Source organism: Schistocerca cancellata, chromosome 2 (genome assembly GCF_023864275.1).
Source record: "Schistocerca cancellata isolate TAMUIC-IGC-003103 chromosome 2, iqSchCanc2.1, whole genome shotgun sequence".
NCBI lineage: Eukaryota > Metazoa > Arthropoda > Insecta > Orthoptera > Acrididae > Schistocerca > Schistocerca cancellata.
The window spans coordinates 541,672,956-541,691,367 of NC_064627.1; the positions used below are offsets into that span (position 1 = coordinate 541,672,956).

Here is an 18,412-nt window from a genome sequence, read left to right on the forward strand (position 1 = left end):
CCATACTACGCGGCTGCAGCGGACCCTGTTCAGTCAGATTGTTGTGTTGGGCCAACTATAACAGAATGGAGACGGAATTAAATAATGTAAATTAATTAATTCAAAATCTTAATAAAAGAATATAATAATAGACGATAGCTGTGTACACGTAAAATTGTCTAGCAGTCAGTCTAACATTTAGTATTACGCGTGAATCTGAAAGTAACTAAATCTTATTGGCTAAGCATTATGGTTGCGTTTTGCGATGAGTAGCGTGGTTATATTTCCCGATCAGACGACATGTGGGCATTAGTGGTTCGCGCATGATACTATCAAACCAAAGAAACAACAAGGAACCACATTTGTAGGCCAAAGGATATTGTTTGACACTACGAATATCAACGCATTTTCCATAACACACATTACTTTACGTTAACAACATAGTTTTTTTTAAAAAAAAAGTTCTGATGTGCAAGGCCGGCCGCGGTGGCCGAGAGGTTCTAGGCGCTTCAGTCCGGAACCGCGCTGCTGCAACGGTCCCAGGTTCTAATCCTGCCTCGGGCATGGAGGTGTGTGATGTCATTAGGTTAGTTAGGTTTAAGTAGTTCTAAGTCTAGGGGACTGATGACCTCAGATGTTAAGTCCCATAGTGCTTAGAGCCATTTGAATCATTTTTTGATGTGCAAGCAACATCCACAAACTGAAAATATCTTTTGCACACTCATAGCAATATCAAGACACATTCAATGATGTGTAATACCAACTGTACTATGACCACCACAAGTCTCTTTTTAATTGCAAATTCCTTTAATGGTTATTGACTTTAATTCAAAACATACATTTTACAGAAATACTGATGTATCGGTAAGTCCTGAACATGAAAATAGTGAGCATGACATTCAATGGGAAAAGTGGCATCTACTACCAACACTTAAGTTTTTCGTTTAAGTTTAACAGAAAATTTTAAAACATGTATGTAATCTGGTAGCAGAATTCATTAAAAACAATAAATACTTTTTTAATTTCTAAAATATAAAAAAAACTATGTTACAATATTTTCAAAAACTGGGCATAAAGTACCCCCTCCTTACCTCCTTCTTGGTTGTGCGAGGGTTAAACATTGATATTCTAAAGAGGTATTACTATACGAATAAGTGCGGTAACAACAATAATAGTTAAATAATTTACTTTGTACCAGACGGCTGAAACTCGATAAAGATTTTATCAAAAAATAAGGGGACAAGCTTCCTCTGCCAAACTCACTGACAACAATGTACATTAGCACAATTTGAATTAAAATTAGTCTTGGTTACAATTTATTCTTTTATTAACAACGAGTTTGGCCTTCGTGGGGAGTCTTCAGGTTATCTTAAAATTTTCTTTTTACAATATTTGAAAACATATCAAACGACTCTGTGCTAGTCTGGAGCGCGCGTTGAATCACATGAACCCGCAGAGACCTTTTCTTCTTTCTCTGTGGGTTCATCTGATTCAATGCGTGCTTCAGTCTAGCACAGAGCCGATTTACAGTTTTAAAATGTTGTAAAAGGAAAATTTGAAGATAATGCGAAGACTCCCAGCGAAGGCGTATTTCCTTGTTGATCAAGAAATAATTTGCAACCAAAACTTTTCTGAATTCAAATATTCTACATACAGCTGCTGTAACAGATGGCGCAATGGTGTGAAAGAAATTTTATAGTAGCACTAGTTTGGCCACTGCTCACTGGGCAGCAGGTCTGTACAGGGCAAAAAATATGTAACTGCCAGGTTTTCCGCCATGGCCACTTTACCCCATCTTCCGTTGCTTCAGTCGTGCGAAAGATTATCACACCCGTTGTGTGTGAGCTTCCCTCCCTGTTAGTGGTAGGCGAGTGAAGAGCGCGCGTCGCCAGAGAGACGTACTGGACAGCAGGCGGCGCGTGCCTTTGCAGAGCGGTGCGCGCGTGCGTCGTGTGGGCGTCGCTGTGGGCGGCGTGGGCGGCGGCGGCGGCCGTGTCCGGCGAGCCGCCCTCGCCCGGCCTGGTGGGCGCCCGCAACCTGGCGGCGGCGCTCGACTGCTCCGGCGTGCTGGGCTTCTCCAGCGTCGGCCACCTCGCCAACTCCAGCGCCAGCGGCCCGCTCACCTTCCAGGCGGACCTCTCCGACCGGCGCGGCCTGGGCTGGAGCCGCCACACCGGCGAGTTCACCTGCTTCTGCCCCGGCGTCTACCAGATCGCCTTCTCCGGCGCCGGCGCTCAGTGAGTTTGCATCTTATACTGCTTCGTGTGCGAGCGAGAAACTGCTGTGCGATGCGTTCTGCGCATTGGCACGTGGATAATACAATCTAAGACAAAAAGAAACGACGCACCACGAAGGAATTACGCGAATGGGACGAAAATCGGTAGATCTCTTTTACATGTGCAGACAAACAAATGATTATAATTTCAGAAAAATTGGATAATTAATTCAAGAGAAAGAGCTTCACAAATTGAGCAAGTCAATAATGCCTTGGTCTACTTCTAGCCCTCAAGGAAGCAGTTATTCGGCTTAGTATTGATTGATAGAGTTCTCGGATGACCTCCTGAAGAATATCCTGCCAAACTCCATCTACAGGGCGCGTTAAATCGTCAAAATTCCGAACTGGTTGCAGGACCTGCCCACAATGCTCCAAACGTTCTCAATTGGTGAGAGATCTGGCGACCTTGCTGGCCAAGGTAGAGTTTGGCAAGCACGAAGGCAAGCATTAGAAACTCTAGCCATGTGCAGGCGGGCATTATCTTGCTGAAATGTAGCCCTGGGTGGCTTGCAACGAAGGACAACAAAACAGGGTGCAGAAAATCGTTGACGTATCGCTGTGTTGGAAGGGTGCCGCAGATGACAACCAAGGGGGCCCTGATATGAAAACAAATGGCACCCCAGACCATCGCTCCTGGTTGTTGAGCCGGACGCCAAGCAAAGGCCGGTCGGTAACCCACGACTGTCTCGGGCGTCTCGAGGCACGTTTTGGTCTGGGAATGTCACTTGCTGGAGTAGAATTATCTTCAGTGATGAGTCTTGCATCGAACTGAGCCCCGATGACTGGCAAAGACTCGTCTGGAGATTCCCCAGATAGCAGTGGGACACCAACCCGACTGTTGCCCGCCATACGGCCTGACGACCAGGAGTGATGGTGGTCTGGGGTGCTATTTCTTGTAACAGCAGAACCCATTGGTTGTCGTCCGCGGCACAATTACAGCATAGCGGTATGCCGACGATATTGTACGCTCCTTTTTGATGCCCTTCATGGCAAGCCATACTGGGCTTGCATTTCAGCAAGATAACGTCCTGCCGCACGCAGCGAGCGTTTCTACTATTTGCCTTCGTGCTTGCCTAACTCTGCCTTCACCAGCAACGTGACCAGATCTCTCCCCGATTGAGAACGTTTGGATCATGATGGCCCTCTAACCAGCTTGGGAATTTGATGGCCTAAAGCACCAATTGGACATAGTTTGGCACAATGTTCCTTAGGAAGACATCCAACAATTCTGTCAATCAAGGCTAAGAAGAATAACTGTCTGCATAAGGACCAGAGGTGGACCAAGGCATTATCGACTTGCTCCATTTCTCAAGGTCTTTCTCTTGAATAAATCATCCAATTTTTTGGAAATTGTAACTGTGTTTTTTTTTCTCTACGCATGTACATCACATGACCGATTCCCGTCCCTTCGGGTAATTCCCTTGTGGTGCTGTGTACTCTGCGGTGTGCCACTGCACTCTCCCTCCCTCTGTCCCCCACCACTCGCTCCAGTTGTTGCCTACACAGACAACTGGCAACGTTGGGGCTACCGCCACATTCACCGTGTTTACATGGGGCTCCCAAAACCGAATTTCATAGGCCAGACTTCCCAATTCGTTTCTGGTTGGTTGATCAACCGAAATCGATTCTGAAAACTTGCTTCTGGATGCCCGATTTCCACTACCAAGGTCAATTATCGCTCCTGTATAAACGCACAAGCGTTCCTCAAACATGCTCGAGTTGTTCGTTTACATCTTGTTTCCACAAATTTTAAAATTTTTCGGCTAATCTGGATGGAGTGCCTTTTGTGCAGTGGAGGAGTTGAAGATTATTAGATTGAGCATGGAGCCATCTACTTCTAACATTTAACTGAAGAGAAACACCCATTGTGCTGACTAAATGAGAAACCAGAACAACTGTTTTCCACTTGCACTCACTCCAGGTGATAGGGATAGTAGCGGTTTTCATGCAGGAGACCATAATCCTACTTTGGCTTACACCTTGTCGGCAGACCACTTGCCTGGAGCTTGCACATAATCTTACTTTGGCTTACAGGCTGTTGGCGGGCCACTTGCCTGGAGCTTGTACCAATGTTCGTGTCAATATACTGTAGAACCCAGTCCTCCAAATCTAGTGTATGCCTAGTCTGCCGCCTCTCTTCGGGGTTATCTGTCCGAAACTACCCATGTTCACCCAAACGCCCAGAAAGGGCTTCAATTGTGCGATGTGGCTGGTGTCTATGAGGGTACTTGTTTTTATGTAGCCGTGCTGCAACGCATATGGAACACGCGGCATGTGGTCAGAGGAACGGTAATTCGTCAGCTCCGTCACCTCAACCATCCATCCACTCACTAAATCACACTCATACACACAACAACACGCGCGTTTACGATAAACCACGGAAACCGGTAGAACTGCCATGCTAAGTAACAGATTACGTGTGTGTCTGTATGATAAAAATCGGGGTCTTACAATGCCGACACCAAACCGCAAACTTCCATTGATTTATGCGACTTGTCCTTTAATTCTGTCTTTAACTTGTCGCTATAAATATCGAGTCTCAAATCAACCTCAAGTGACCATCAGAGTACGTTAATGGAGGACCACGTTATACTTATGATCTCAATTTTAAGACGTCACTGATGAACCACATTTTATCGAGTGCACCTGACGTTTCACTCCTGCTACAACCTATAAAACTCAAACGTTCTTTAACTGCTTGTGATTACAAGCAATGGAGAAATTTTAGGCAAACGATTTTAATTAAATTTATAAGAAATGGAGACGTATATTAAAACAATGTGTAGCAGAGTTTATGAATCCTATACGAATGTTTATGAATCCTCTTCGTGCTGTATACTATCTTATCAAAAGTGTCCAGACACTTTAAGTACTGCGGCATTGACCACTAGATTGTCCAAGAGGCAGACGCGGCAGTATAAAAGGATGCAGGGAGCATTGCCTTGTCAGCATAATTGTTCGGTTAGGAGGACTCAGTTGATTCGAACGTGAACTAATCACTGGATGCACCTGAACAAAGTAAAAAAAAAAAAAACATCAGGGACGTTTCAGCCCTTCCACAGCTGCCCATGTCGACCGCTAGTGATGTGACTGTTAAGCGAGGTGAAACGATAACAGCAGCTAAACCAAGATCAGGTAGGCCTCTACACTGACGGACAGGAAGTGAGGAGGGTGGCTGTAATGAATCGCATTAAATCTGCAGAAGGAATCACTTGTGAGTTCCAAAGTGCTAACAGCAATTCAGCTTGCGCAATGACTGTGCTTAGGAAGTTAAAGAGAATGGGCTAGAATTATCGAGCGGCTCCTCATACGCCACACATTTCTGTAGTCCATTCTAAGCGTCCCTTGAGGTGATGTAAAAGCGACGCCAGTGGACAATGGATGACAGGAAACAAATGATCTGGAGTGCTGAATCACGTTATACTCTGTGGCCTTCCAATGTAAGGCTTTGGGTTTGACGAGTGCCTGTGAAATGCTACCTGCGATCATATGTGATACCAACAGTGAATTACAGTGAAGCTGTTGTTACTGTATGAGGGTGTTTTTCGTGGTTGCTGTGTGGTGCCATTATTGTGCTTAAGAAAATGCTAAATGGAGGACGATATAAACACGCTTTACAGCAAAGTGTACTACATACAGAAGAGGATCAGTTGCTAGACTAGTAGCCGAGCAGTCTAAGGTGCTGCAGTCATGGACTGTGTGGCTGGTCCCGGCGGAGGTTCGAGTCCTCCCTCGGGCATGGGTGTGTGTGTTTGTCCTTAGGATAATTTAGGTTAAGTAGTGTGTAAGCTTAGGGACTGATGACCTTAGCCGTTAAGTCCCATAAGATTTCACACACATCTGAACATTTTTTTGAGTTCCCAGACTATGGCTGTTTGTATCAGCACGAAAATCCACCCTGTCATGCAGCAGCATCTATGAGACAATGGTTTGTCGACTGTAACATTCCTGAAGTGGACCGTCTGACCAGGGACCGGATCTGAACCCAATGAAACAGCTATAGGATCAATTAACTGTTGATTTTGCAGCAGAACACAGCATCACTTCTTTCTGGTTTCGTATCAAGAGGAAGAATGGGCTGCTACTCCTCCACAAACATTCAGACACACTGAAAGAGTCTCCAGCAGAGTTCAAAATGGTTCAAATGGCTCTGAGCACTATGGGACTTAACATCTATGGTCATCAGTCCCCTAGAACGTAGAACTACTTAAACCTAACTAACCTAAGGACAGCACACAACACCCAGCCATCACGAGGCAGAGAAAATCCCTGACCCCGCCGGGAATCGAACCCGGGAACCCGGGCGTTGGAAGCGAGAACGCTACCGCACGACCACGAGATGCGGGCCAGCAGAGTTCGAATCATCATTAAGGCGAAAGGTGGATGCACCCCATATTACTGCCCACGAACAGCTGTCCAGATACTTTTGATCAGATAGTGTCCTTCACGTTTTCTGTTGGATCTCATTTAGCATCTGACAGATCTTTTAATCGGGTTGGCGAACACCTCAGTGAAGCCTCCTCAAGTGAAGTTTTTGCATGCTCTGAATGAAGATTCATGTCAAGAGCCACGGAAGTTCACTATGGTCTTCAGTAGTAAGGAAGCTTTCTCTCCTAGGAAGCTTTCATATTACTTAATAAATAAGGGTTCAGATGTTGGTTAAGCTTTCTGGTGGTACTACGCCCTGCTGAGTGGCTGGTTTTCTGTCTGGCTGTTCAGGTTGTCGCTGAAGAGGCGTCAGTCTGGGGGCGGATCCTGGGATGACGTGGTCCACACAGGCCCTGGCGGCGGTGCACACACACTGCTGCTCGAGATGAACGTTGGTGACTGCGCTTCTCTCTGGCGGGACTCTGGGGAACTGCTGCCCAACACCGTCAGCTTCTCTGCCTTCAGGCTTGCCAAGAAATAGGAACGGCAAGTGGCCGTTCTAGGGAAACGGAAAGTGGCACCGGTCGGCAAGCCCACATTTCACTTCACTGACGTCACTAATTCCTTGTGTGCTTTAGTATATTTATCAGATAAAATAGAATGATCGAAAACTTCTGGCAAAGGCAACCCTTCGAAGAATGAGCTAAATTCTTTAAAAAAATATCTACACCTCTGTCCATTCTTCTTATTTGACATCTGATATAATCTACTAACTACACACATAGGATAAAAATCTCAGGCCCTAGTTACCATATTCCATTTTATTCTTGCTTATTTTTGTGCCAGTCAGTTAAACAAGGTCGCAGTATATTGGCGTCAGTTAAATCTCTGTCATTGTTATCGGTAAAAACTGATCCCGAGCAACTAGTGAGGGAATGTTGACTAGGCAAATTCAATACAGCAGTTGCACAGATTATTATATCTGCCCAATCTGCTCAATGCTTTTATGAACAGAACTGTCATACGTTTCTTCCCATCCTGTGCCACATTCCGTTTCCTATTTGGCAGAAATATTGTACATTATCACTGCCACATCAATCTGTCCTGTGCTTACTGCACAACACTAGAGGCTTCTAAAACTCTCACTCACAGTTTAAAGGGTGAATCCACTCGTTTAAACTGTAAGTGAAAGCTAAATGTCATTAAAATATTTTGTACTAAATACTTAGCTGGAAACCCTCTGATGAGATCAAATATTGTTCCTAATCTGTGATAGTGTCAAATACGTTGTACTAAGAGAAAGAGAGAGAGAATTCTATAGACTACAAAATTCTAGTCGGGTCTCCACCTCCTGGGCCTTCAGCTGACTGCATGGAATGCACTTCAACTGATCACAACCTCACACTACGCATGTCCCTGCTAATACTACTTTCACTGTCGGCTCTGTGGTGGACTACACGTATCATCAAAAGGACACTGTTTTGGCAACACGGGATGTACTATCACATGAATGTGTTGTGTTTTGTTAACATTTACCTTCTGGTGTAATTTCTTTCTTCTGTCTTCTGTATTTTGATTTTTTCTTTTTTTTACCTTCAAGTACAAATAAAGCTCTTGGTTCTATGAGTTGTATAAATTTTTTATTTCAAATTCATATTACCATATCATTATCTTTTTCATTGTACATAATTCTATCACTAACATAACTGATTTGTAGATATTATTTTCCTGGGTTCTGTTCTTACAGCTTCTGTAGATAAAGTTTTCCTTTTTTTTAACATTATGTAGAGGAAGAAGCTTGTGCACCCTTCTTTCTTCCTTCTTGTGATTGGAGCATACTTTAGATGGTAAGTTGTAATACTGTACTGTATGTGTATTCTTTCTGTTCCTTATCTTTCATATTCCTTGTTACTTTTTTTCCAATGGGAAACCAGGGTATTGTGGTGTTGTAAGTGTTCAAAAAATTTTTCTTAATGTTGTCTTGTTTCATTGTGTCACAAGTGGATTTCGTCAGTCCAGACAACACTCAACTATTAATTTAACTTCTTTTTGTTTCTGTATCTAACACAAATTTGTTATTATTTGTGTTTTAACCAAAATACTTGTACTAATGTTCACTGCATATGGATAACCTTTTTTCTGTTACACTGCTTCAAGAAGTAGCATACAAGTACACTTTTTAGAATGGTTTTGTCAGTTATCATAGAGTCAGTAGTTTGTACTTCAGTCATTTATGTTTCAAGCTTTTTCAACATGTGTGAATAGACAGTAAAAATGTGACAGTGGAACACATTTCATGAAACAATTAGAAATTTCCTTGCTGTGTTTATAGGTTGCATGACAATATGTTGCATTTACAATAGACTGTTCAATTGTTGCTCCTTTCTTTAGCTCTGTAGCTCCAAAAAGATTTCCCACTACAGTTTGCAGTATGTAGTAGCATAATTTTCTTTTGTTTATACACAAATATATAAGCATAGTTTCTATCTCTCTGCTTAAGTTCCTATATTTTCTGTACTGTACTATCTGAATAATTTTTCATAAGTTTTTAAATAATCAGTACTATGTAGATATAAAAGTAATTACGTGAGTTCAGTGACTGAAATGATACTTCCATCAATTAGGCCTACTCATATCCTTTTGCAGTCAAGTGACCTTTATAATACTCAAAGAAAGTTCCTTATTGTTCAACATAAATGATTTATTTTTATAGTAATAGGTAGTTATTAGTAGTAGGGTATCAGAATCAAATTATTTTTAGTGACAATTAAATAACACAAAATCTGCTTGAACAGAAAATGTTTATATTTAAAGCTGGTAGGTGTGCGAAGAAGAAACAGTGGATCTATAGTCCACATAGTCCATTACTTTCAGTATCAGATGACGTCTAAGTTCTGAACGCTGCATTTTTCAAGGAGAAAATAACAAGTTTTGATAATATATTTTTGAGTTTTGTAGGGAAGATAGTAAACCAGTTTTTGCTACAATATCATTGTCTTCTTTAGGTGCTGCTAGCAGTGATCTTACATGCACTTATAACCTTTATTCCAAGCAGACCATGAGGTATTGTTGCTGTTGCACCTCTGTTTACTGCCACATTTGAGACTGTATCCAAAATTCTCTTTCATAAGAATTTTTTTCTGCATACAAGCTTTTATTCCATGATACTTACATCCCTTAGCCTTTTCAAGTATGAGATCGTCCTTCACAGTACTCAAAGAAGACAATAAAGTTAGTTGTTGAAATATTATGTGTAAAATTGGAACTTCTAACTCAACTGGAAACCTGAAAATGTAGCATCAATCAGTTATTCCAAGAAAGTCTAAGAAAGCAAGTAAAGTTTTAAGTGATTCAGTATAACAGAAACATTTTCAGAAAAATGAAAATTTTCTGGGGTTCCAGTTCTATGTCATTGTTTACTTTCAGTTTGTTACAAGCACTACTTTCTGTGATATGAATTTGTTACCAACTCTGACACTGTAGTTTAATTTATATTTCTGTATCAAGGAACAGTAACACAAACAAATGAAATGAAAATTGGACATGGTCGGTTTTCCCTTGTGTAAGCACTCATATACTGGTACATCTGCTGTGTTCATTCATTTCCAAACATGTTAGAGCAATAGGCAAATTTCCATGGAAGTGGTCTTAACAGAACCTCTGTTACCCAAAAATTATTACATTTTATACACATCATTAAAAGTAAATTTATTTGGACAGAATTTATACAGGATAAGATAACAGAAAGTTTTGAGGAATGCTGTAATTTGAAAATGGTATATGTCAGTAACTGGTAAATTTCTGTATGCAACAATAATGCATCTGCACAATTCCTGTTCCTGTTTACTGATGAAAATGAAAGTTAGACTAGATTCTTTATATTCTGAAATCACCTTCGTCTTCTTTACACACTACATCATTAATATTACATTCAGTGTTCCTGTTTCTTGTTTAATGTAAATCTGATGTATTGCTTTTGTCCTCTTGTCCTATTTGCTCTTGTTGTTGCTGTTATTCAACAGCCAGCGAAACTGGGCACTGCATATGGTGTATGGAATCTTTTTGTTCTGATTTCAGTCTTTATCTGTTAACAAAAGGTATAAAATGTGTTCCATCATTGAGGCTTACATATTTTAATAGACCTAGTTATGTTTTACAATTCTTCTGTCTGACTGATATGTTTTTTTTTCTTTATATTGTCAATGATCGTACCTGCTTTTTTAAATATGAGATTACTAGCCACATAATCAATATTTGCTGCTTAATTTTAGCTACCTTATGATTTTACGGTATTATCATGGAGCAACAAGCTGTATTATTGGTCTTTCTAATTTGTATTAGGTTTAGTGCATGTTACTTTAACTGTTTCTTTAGATCCTTGCAAATATCTTCTGTGATACAACAACCTTATTAGTTATGTTGATACCTCCCAGTGTTATGATTATCACCATTCTCATGACTAATACCCCACTTTCTTTTCTTTCACCCTTCATTGTGACGAATGTCTGTGATATTAAGTTGTTAATCATTCTGCTACTACCCTCTTATACATTTTTGGTAATACGTGCATATGGCAGAGATTCAGATTGTGCAGTGAAAGTAAATTGAGTGCAGTTGTCAGTTGTTTTATTAATGTACATCAGTACCTTGATCAGGATTAGTAATCATCATTTGCTACCATGATTAATATGATTTTTCCCCAAAATAATACAGTGAGCTTTAAGTTCTTTTAAATTTTTAGTTCCTTCTCCCTGAGGCCCTTATTTCTCACATATGATGTTGCACAAGTATAGCTTTCTATTAATTAGTGAACAGTGACACAATACACACTTTTTTGCTACATGTAATTTTGTGGTTATCATTCTATTTCATTGTAGAATGAAATGAAAACTGTCCTCATTTAATTTCCCTTTTACTGCTCATCTAGAATCAACTTTCATTCTTCCATACTACAATGTCTATTTCTTTTGGACTCTCTCATATCTAATTATTTTGTCTTTCCTTCATTATCATATTTTCATTTTGTTCATTTCTCTCTTTTATTCATTCCCAAACTTTATCTGTATGGTAGTTCATTTTTCATTTCTTCTCTGATGTTTGTTATAATATGATTACTCCTCAATGTTTCCCAAGAGTACCTCTTATTTTTACTAGTTCATTTCCTACACTGCTTGTTCTCCATTTTCTAGTCCTTCTCTGTTTTTTCTGTTCACCCTGCATTTTGTCTTCCACACCATCATCTTATTTCTTCTGTGTTCTAGATTATCTTACACTGAAAAGCTATCTTACAAGTCACACAATGATTCTCACTCATTTATTTTTCAGATCTCTGCAATATACCCATCTCTCTCTTGTCTGCCTTTTCTTTTCTACTTCCTTACACTTTTATGCCTCTGATGAAGAAAGCATGCATGCAAACTGTCTGTACATGTATTCTGAAGCAGCTATTTTGCAGGGAAGCAAGATGTACTGCAGAGTACTATATCTAACCCTACAGACAAAAGAAAGAATAGCCACATTTGCTGTCACATTGAATACTAACATGTCACTGAAATGCTGCAATTCGGCCTTGCTTACCCACTACCTCACTGAGACTCACTATGTATGAACTTTATGGTTAAACCACAGCATAACAATTAATGACACCAATTTGCTGTCAGGCTTCTGATACAACATTTTTCACCTTAATGCGCAAAGTTACGTGGTTTGCCACTGGTTAATAGCCAAGAGGATTATAAACTTGAGCATAAAAAAAGTTATATAGGTCTTACTTTCACACGTGAAAGCTTAGTATTTTGAGATACCACTGCAAAGAAGAACCTATAGGAATGATGAATGGTCAAATGATACAACAATAAAGTAGGTATATCCATTAATAAAACATATCACTTGTTTGCAAATTGGTTTACACAAGTGTCATCTTGTGCATTTTGAAATATGTCCCCTACATAATTTAAATGCTAAAAATCCATTAGTAATTGTATTTAGTTCAATGTTCAGAATTTAACACCTACTTTGAGTACACTATCCTCTATCCTCTGTGAAAGTAGTGTACAAAGCAACACACATCCAAAAGCTGCTGCTGGTTTTTAAATCTCCAGCATTTCATATGATCACTTATTTCACAGGTTTTTTCACTAATCTTCACTGATACCTGTTATGTACCTCATTTCTCATTTCCTCTGTTGACAGTATGTGCCCCTTGTAGATTTTTTCAAATCTTATTTTCTGAATATAGTCAAAACTCTAGACCTCTCTGTTCCAAGACTTCTCTGTGTTTTTAGATTATTTCATCCTCTTCTGTAACTACTATGTTTGCATTGTTGGCCATAATGTAACGAGTTTTAATTATTGTCCATGATGTTCATAATTTTTTTCATTATTTATTTTCTTGCATGTGACTTATTTTACCTCCTTGTTGCTACTTTTTTGTTTTGCATTTTTTATGATATCCATCACATTGTTTTTCTTCCTGTATGCCCACTCATCATAATTATCTTCTTTGCTTTCTTTTTCTATTATGCTGAAAGCTATATTGTAAAAGTTATTTTCTCCTATTGATTATGAGATCCAGCATAAAACATACATCACTTCCCTTTGTAATTGTTCCACAAATTTCTGCAAATATTTGTATTACCTATATTATTTACCTACTTCCTTTCCAAAAATTCTTCATCCAAAACTCTATATTTTGTCTGTTCAAACGCTATTCCAACTTCAGACTCAGAAATTTATTCCATACTTTTTTATGCCTGTTCTCAATACACTATTGTAGACGGATTATGCTTCATTTGCCACTCTCTCATTTCTGCTATCCTCTGTGAGTTCCATACTCACTATTTCCCTGTATTTAGTATCACAGCTTAATCTTCCAAAATACTAAATAACATACTCCATTGGCTAAATGTCTTTTTTATGCCATACCATTCTGACCACAATGTAGAGTTCAACATTACTGTTTTTTTAAGTTGAACATTTTTTTTCTCAGTCCAGTTAAATCTGAGTTCACAGTTTGTTTTGTGGGTAATTTCACACAGCCTCTCTGCTCCATGTTCCACCTCTTTGATTAGAGACATATGTATTCACTGTGCACTATACTATGAGTTACATTCTTTGGTGTTCCCTACTGTTAAAATCCAGTCATCCTTCCTTTCCTTGCATGCTGAATATTTATTCTGACAATTTATCGCCATCCTACAGCTTTCTTTCATTTTAACTGACAAGCATGTTTTTTAGTTGCATTCTGTTTGCTTTATTGTGTTTCACATTTGTTATTAGCTGTTGTTCATTAATTTCATTGCTCTCAATTTTATGTCTCATACCAATTCCACTTATATTTCATTAATAGTTTCCTTTTATTTAAATAACACTATATCATAGTAGTAGCATGACATTACCCTTCATATCTATATGCATTTTTATGTATGCTTCCTACTCAATTATCATTCGTGAGAATGAAATAGCCTTTGCTCATGTATTTTATCCTCTCTTCTTCTCTTCTCTGCCCCCTCATTGCAAACCCCTGAATGCCCCTGTATTAAGGCAACCAATGTCTGCTTTTTATTGGTATTTACTTTCTTCTATATTGTCACATTCTTGCCCCCATTCCCTTTGAGAATATCCTTAATTTTTACTAAAATTTCCTATTCTTCTTTCACCTCTTTGCCTATCTCTGTGTTGATTCCTTATACCAGCTGAATTAAGCTACTTAGCATCTAATATACAGTTAAATATATACCTTCTGTTCTACTTGCATATTTTGATACTCTTGAGTATGCTTTTGGCAGATACATATTTTATTGTCTCCAGTTCTTGTACCTTGCATACACTGCTTTTCTCCTTAGTAACACCTAGATCATCTTGTTCTGCACATGAATCTTGCATACCTGGTTCCTTGTTGCCAGGCTGCTGCTGCCCCTTAAATTTGAGTATGTTCTGATCCAAATAGATTCGTTTTTTCTCATCTAATCCTCTTTTCTTTTTTTTTTTTTTTCTTTCGACATTCAGTCTACCCCTTTGCTAACATCTGGGCCATTATTTACCACAGCAACAAATCTTGGTGTTCATGTTAGATAAATGTTTTATATCCATTGTTATATTCATGCTGCTCTTGAACATTGGCCCTTAGCCAATCCTTCTCTTCTTGTCTCCTATTCTGTTCTCTCACATCTATCAGACTTTTTCCATATCGGGACTAGTATCATCTAGTGTACTACATGTGATGTCTATGTACCTGTTCTCTCTTCTTCCCCTGTCATTCCTTTATCCACTTCTAACTAATCCAGGATTCTCCCATATACAGTCAACTAATATCTCTTTTTTGTTTGATAAATCACGTCTACAAAAATATCAAATATTATATATTATTTCCTTTGAGCATGCCTTCATCATTTGAAGGATCCATCATTATTAATTATTGTCTCCCCTTCTCTCTCTCTCTCTCTTTCTCTCTTTCTCTTTCTCTATTTCCCTCTCTCTATCTCTGTCCTGAAACTTGGAAACACCCTACATTACAGGGTGTAATTTGTATGCACTTATTTGATGGAGTACTCTGTTTTATTATTATATATTCTTATTCTTGAGCATGCTCCTGTCCTTATTAGAATCTTTCTCTTCTTGTCTTCTGTTCTCTTCCTCTGCAGTTATATATCTCAGTGTATAACGCTAGATCAGCAACAAATATGCATGTAATAACTATGTTTTATTTTGACATACACTGTATTGTTATGAAACTTGTAATGTCTCGTTCCTTTGAGAACATTTCTGTTTATTAAGAAATTTCACCCTTACAATCTATTCTTCATATTTCATCCTTGCCTTCATCTATATCTGTGCTAACAAGCTGTTCTCCTACACAATTCTAAAACGATTACATTCTTGTTAGATACAATAACTATATTTAGGTCTAAATTCATATATTGTTACCCTGAGATGATCTAAAAATCTTTAGCGATAGGAAAGAATCTGTAACAGCAAATGCAAATGCATTAATCAAGGCTAGTGAAGATGTAGGTCTAAGGATAAGTGAAGACAAAACTAAATACCTGGTTACTACTAGAATGCCAACAGCAGTAGATCAGGAAATGTTAAGAGTTGGAGACATGCTGTTTGAAAAAGTGAACACATTTAAGTATCTAGATGTGGGCATCACTTTGAGAAATGAGATTGAATCCGAACTGAAGAAGAGATTACGGGCGGGAAATGTGTGCTACTTCTCACTGAATAGATTACCTTCATCACGGATATTGTGTAGGAATTTAAAGATTAGAATATATAAAACTATTATTCTACCAATTACGCTGTATGGGTGTGAGACTTGGTCTCTCACTGTGCAGAAAAGCCATTTCGAGTATTTGAAAACAAAATTTTAAGGAAAACTTTTGGAGCAAAAAGGGATGACATTAGCGGAGAATGGTGAAAACGGTATAATGAAGAGGTTCACAAACTCTATTCAAGCCCTGACATAATCAGTATTATTAAATCATGTAGGGTGCAATGGGTAGGTCACGTAGCTTTAATGGATGAGGGCAGGGCAGCGCGCAGAGTACTGGTAGGGCACTTAGAGGGAAAATGTCCTGTGGGGAGATCAGGCATAGGTGGGAGGGCAATGTGAAGGCTGATTTGAGGAGCCTAGGTATTGAAGGTGAATGGAAGGAAATGGCCCAAGACAGGGACAGATGGCGAAAATACGTTGCAGCGGTAATGGACTCTCGAGTCCGGTATGACCAATAAGTGAGTGAGTGAGTGAGTGTGTGAGAAAGCCCTTACATTAGGACACATACCTCTGCTTATGTTTCCAATCCTCTTGCTTTTCTCTCCTTTGTGTGTCATTTGGCTAAAACCTGGATCATCTTGCATTCTGAAAAGTGCCATAATTCCTAAGTTCTTGCACCTGCTTCATTCTTTAATGTACCATCAGATCTTTGTGTTCTTGTTTGACTTATGTCTCCTTTTACCTCGCTGTATGGTATTGCTTTTGAATATGCATGTGGTCTTGATAGATATGTTTCTTCTTGTTTCCCATTTTCCCTTTTTCCAACCATCAATCAAATCCCATGTTGAGGGTGATATCATGGTTCATTATGGCATGTGCCTATTATCTTTTGCTTCCTACTTGCCTTCTTCCTTGTGTCAAATAGTTGCACCCACCCCCTTGAGCCTGCATTTCAGTTTTTCCCTTTTTTTCTTCTCTTTTCTGTTACCCCTTTATCGGCCTCCTGATAATCCCAGGATACACCCAAATACAGACATCTAATATATAATTTCTAGTTTAATATTTGCCTTCTGTTATAACGTTATTTATTAATACCACTGAGTATGCCTACATCATTTGACAGAATCCTAATTCTTGTCTCCTTTTAATTCTCTTTCACATTTTTGTTCCTTTAGTCTTGAAATGTGGAGCCAAACTATGTTATGTCATATAATCTCCATGTTGTTCATTAATCCATACCTTCCATTTTATTATCAGATATTGTTGTGGGTTACTTTAACTTGCTCTAGTCCCTGATTGATCCTCCATTTCTTGTCTACAATTTGTTCCATTTTCAGTTATCTGTCCATGTGTCTACACCTAGACCATACCTTATGAAATGTTATATAAGTATTTTGTTTTCCATAAAGGCTACCTTGTTTTTTTGTCAAATTGTAGTCTCTGTCTTTTGAAAACATTCTTATCTTGCAGCAAATTCTACTCTACTTATCTCCTGTTCTTTGTTAATTATACCCCTTGTGTACCTTTGTGCTGACACGTCTTCCTTCTAATTCTTATTTCTGGTAAGTGTGTTCTTGTTAAATATCAGTACAGTGTATGCCTTCTATCTTCCTTTCATACATTCATACTCTTCAATTTCTATTTATCTTTTGATTGATACTTTTATGCATGTTTCCAACCCTCTTCCCTTTAACCACCATTTCTCCCCTTTTGGTAACAGCTGGATAATTTTGTAGTGTGACATGCAATCTCTATATTGATGATTAATATAATTTATCTTGATTGATGTCAAACTGTTACTGAAGCTATGCAGATCTTCTAAGAAATTCACTTCTTTCTTTTCTTCATTTTACTTTTTTGCCTACCTTTGCCTAACACCTTTAACCTTTTTTTACAACACCATTTAGTCTTTGTGATATTGTTTGATGCATGACATATTTTCCACTGTTGTATGATGTATCCTTGAACATGCCCTTATCCTTCATAGATTCTTCTTATCTTGGTCTTATTCACCTCTTTTCTACCCTTCTGTCTATTTCCATGTACAGTTCTTGACCACCTAGCATCATGGCATGTGATATCTATGTTCCTGCATGATCCATAATTTCTTTTCATTTAAAATGGTTACTGCCATTTCCTTGAGCATGCACTTGCCTTTTGATAGTATTTTTTCTTCTTCTCTCTTCCCTTTTACACCTCTATCTGTATCTGCTAAACCTAGGTTTCTTCCATATACAGACATCTAATCTTGATTTTATTGAAAGATTTATGCCTTCAGCTGCAAAGCCTGTTATTTGTACTGTTAAGAACCCACTTATCATTTGACAAATACTTCATTTCTGTTCCACTTTCTCTACATTTTCATCTCTCCCTCTCTCTATATATCTCTCGCTCCCTCAGCTCCCGTCCCTCTCCCCTCCCCCCCACCCTCCTCTCTCTCTCTTTCTGTCTGATGTAAAATCTATATATACCATCTAGTTTTTTTTGTTATGTACCAGTATCACTTCTCTTTTATTGCCATACATTGCTATTCTTAAACATGCACTTGACTTCTAATGCTTCTTTTCTCATTGTCT

General features: G+C 38.9%; 1 protein-coding gene across 1 annotated transcript in view; it reads left to right on the forward strand.

The window, feature by feature from the left end:
• LOC126162099 (uncharacterized) overlaps positions 1–8,248 on the forward strand; it is a 28,132-nt gene extending 19,884 nt beyond the window's left edge. Inside the window, exons 2-3 of the mRNA XM_049918375.1 lie at positions 1,911–2,216; positions 6,974–8,248. Coding sequence (XP_049774332.1) covers positions 1,911–2,216; positions 6,974–7,163 — 496 coding nt within the window. The 3' untranslated portion in view covers positions 7,164–8,248. The remainder of the gene's footprint in view (positions 1–1,910; positions 2,217–6,973) is intronic.
• Positions 8,249–18,412: the final 10,164 nt, after the last annotated feature.